Source organism: Vitis riparia, chromosome 14 (genome assembly GCF_004353265.1).
Source record: "Vitis riparia cultivar Riparia Gloire de Montpellier isolate 1030 chromosome 14, EGFV_Vit.rip_1.0, whole genome shotgun sequence".
NCBI classification, from domain to species: domain Eukaryota; kingdom Viridiplantae; phylum Streptophyta; class Magnoliopsida; order Vitales; family Vitaceae; genus Vitis; species Vitis riparia.
In genome coordinates, this window is record NC_048444.1 from 1,030,103 (window position 1) to 1,033,174 (window position 3,072).

The 3,072-nt window shown below is 36.5% G+C and overlaps 1 protein-coding gene across 1 annotated transcript; it reads left to right on the forward strand.

Annotated features, from left to right (window-relative positions):
* The first annotated feature begins 1,006 nt into the window (after nt 1-1,006).
* Nucleotides 1,007-2,244, forward strand: LOC117929892. Its single transcript, XM_034850332.1, has 2 exons — nt 1,007-1,526; nt 2,006-2,244. Exon 1 carries the CDS (start codon nt 1,095-1,097, stop codon nt 1,509-1,511), a length of 417 nt encoding a protein of 138 aa, XP_034706223.1. The 5' UTR covers nt 1,007-1,094; the 3' UTR covers nt 1,512-1,526; nt 2,006-2,244.
* The last annotated feature ends 828 nt before the right edge of the window (nt 2,245-3,072 follow it).

Below are 3,072 nucleotides of genomic sequence, written 5' to 3' on the forward strand. Positions count from 1 at the left end.
CTCCACCAGGCTGCTCCACCTGTTCCTGGACCCACCATGATGCGATCTTGTACCTCCACATGTAACGTCAGATTTCAATTGTTAGAGCTTGAAATGGATTTAGTTACACAATACAAATATCTCAAGACTTGGAGAAATCCATTAACCCTCTAACCACATGCCACATGTACCTTCAGCCCACATTACTTGGCCACAATTCTCGCACCTCCCATGCCCCATGTGAACCCAAACGACACCGTTTAAGTTTGATGTGACCTCTGGTCTCGGATAGTTAGCTATTGTTGGAAGTTGAGCTTGATTAATCTCCTTTTTGTTTTTAGCTTTAATTCAACCTCATCCTTAGTCAAGACTCAAAATCATGATTATCTACTAATATCAGGGTATAATAAAATTAATAATAATAGTAATATTTTAATAATATTTATATCAATGATTTTTTTTAAATATTACTTATATATTGATTTAAAAAAAAACTTTTGTGTATGATATTATTTTTATATTTATATAATTATTTTTTAAAAATAATCTTAAAAAACAAATAAGAATTGTTTAAAATAATTAAATTATATTTTAAAAAATTCATATTTTTAAAACAAGTTCTTAAAACACGTTTTTAAAGTATAGGAAATAATTTTAAAATTTTTAAAAGCACTTGGCAGAGTTTTCAATTTTAAAAAGCTTATAAGATTTTTATTAGAAAATGGATTGGTGAGGTGTAGGGTTCTGATTGATTGCAACAATTATCTCACGTTAATTAATTAAAAATTGATCCGAAGATGGATGCCGTCAAAACGGCAACGGCTTGGACCAGTCTCCCAACACCACCACATGTCTCTCTCCGTTCAACACGTGATAGCCGGTTTCTCTCTCTCCACTTCCACGTGTATCTCCATCATCCACGTCACCATCTCTGACTCACTCGACACCTCACCTCACGGAACCTCTCGCCCTGGCTTGTATATATTTCCTTCCTCTCGTATTCATATTTTCCAAACGATTTCTTTCCTCTCTTTTTTTCTTGCTAGCTTCCGTTGCGCAACAGTGAAGGCTTTTGAAATTTCAAAATTTTTCTGGATTTTGGAGATCATCGGAAGATGACTGTGAAGGATGTGAAGGAATCGCGAGGTGGAATCTCAGGATCTGATTCTGAGAAATTGAAGGAGTTTTTGATGATGGGCGATGGTGGGAGGAAGAAGGTTTATGATCACCGGATGTGGACGGAGGATGTTGATGATCAGGAGAGTGGGGGGTCTTCGGAGGAGTTCGAGTCGCCTAAGTCGGTGGCGAAGGTGGGGAAGTGGACGAAGAACAATGCCTGTGTGCACAGCCAAGTGTTACGGATCAGGGAGGAGGATTTGCATCTCGGTGAGGATATTGGGGAGGGTTTGAGCGCGAAAGACAAGGTCTCCAGCCCCCACCACCACGTGTCGTCGCAGATGGACGTCGTGCTTCTCTCCAGGCCGATCTTGCCATCTTCGCCTCTCAGCCGAAAGACTCCGATCAAGACTTAATATTGAATCGTCGACGTTAGTTCTATTCTGGTTCTAGCTCCCTCTGTTCTTTTTCTTGAACCGTTTTCTATACGAAACTTGATTTTACATGCTTAATCCGTGTCTTTTATCATCTTGTGGTTCTAATCTTCGTTTTAAAACTTTCCCTCTGTTTGCTTGCCGAGAAAAGCGAAGGCAAAAAAGGAAAATCTCTTTTAATTTGATTAACACGTGGTTTTGGCCTTTCAAAAGGGAAAAAAAATAAAATTACATAACAAATCCAATTCTTTCTTGAAACTTTTTGCGTTGGTTTCAGTTTTCCGTCTCCTCAGAAATTCCATTTTTTTTCGATTTTCCCGCCAAAATTGAGATTTCCTTATTTTCTTCTTCTTCTTTTTTTTTTTCTAAACGAGTTTCAGCATATGAAATAGTTTTTGAAATTAAAAGTGAAATTATGGTTAACAAGCTGTTTAGACTTTAGAATGAGACTAATAGGATTTGGTTTGGTTTCCCAGGAATAGAGGAGAGCTGCAGTAGAGGTGGAAGCAGTTGTTGAGAGGTTGTGGTTGGACCTGTGTTCACTCTTTTCTCTGTCTCTCTTGTTCTAGGTTGATGATAGGTTCTCTTGTGGTGTACAGTGAAGAATGATTGGAATACAAGAGCTGATAATATGTAGAAAGAACTTTGGTTGTTTCTTTGCGGTTTCCTCTGTTTGGCTCTCTTTCTAGGAAAATTTAAAGCATCTTAACTACTACCACGCCCAACTTCGGTTTTCTTGGATCTGTGATAAAGATTTTGAGATTGTTTTTAATATTTTTCTTTCAAAGACGATAAGCTTTTGTTTCTCGGGAAACTTGAGGGAGAAAAGCAAGGAGATCAGAAGGGAAAAGAAGAGGGGAAAGTACAGAAAAACTTGTTCTAACTCTTCCCAAAAATGAATTATATTTTATTTTTTTAAAAAAATTCTAATGGAAAAAAAGAAAAAAGGAGATTGATTTTTTTTGAAAATTATTTTCCGTCTTTTGATTATGGAAATAAAAACAAGAAAATACTTTACTTTAAAAATAATTGCCAAAACTACCAAATATGTTGTATCAAGATTCTCAAGAATACTGGATCATCCAAGCTCTAAGGTTGGGTCGTGGGCCTCTATTTTCTCTAAACTTTTTGGGCTTAGCCCAGATGGACCCAAGGGTCTTATTGCAAATGTTGTTAGGCTGGCCACATTCAGGTTTCGAAAGAAACAACTCCATTCACACAGCCATTCTAGAATGTTGTCTAATGAGGAATTTATTTATTGTAAATTATGTTATGTAATATTAAAAAAGGGTGGCCATTTAAGAAAACACCAAGCTTTTGCCATTGATGGTGTTCATTTGATGTTATGCTTGTCTGAACCCTTAGCCCTTTTTTAGCTTCTTTGGGAGCCCATGGAATTGAATTAAGGGCACAAAGGGTCCTTCTACCTTTTCCAAGGGGCCAAAGGGCACTTTTCATGGGATTATAATTTATAAAAATAGTTTTCTGTTTTTAAAATTTTTAATATTGTTTGAACAAATAATTTTTAAAGAATGAGTAAAAA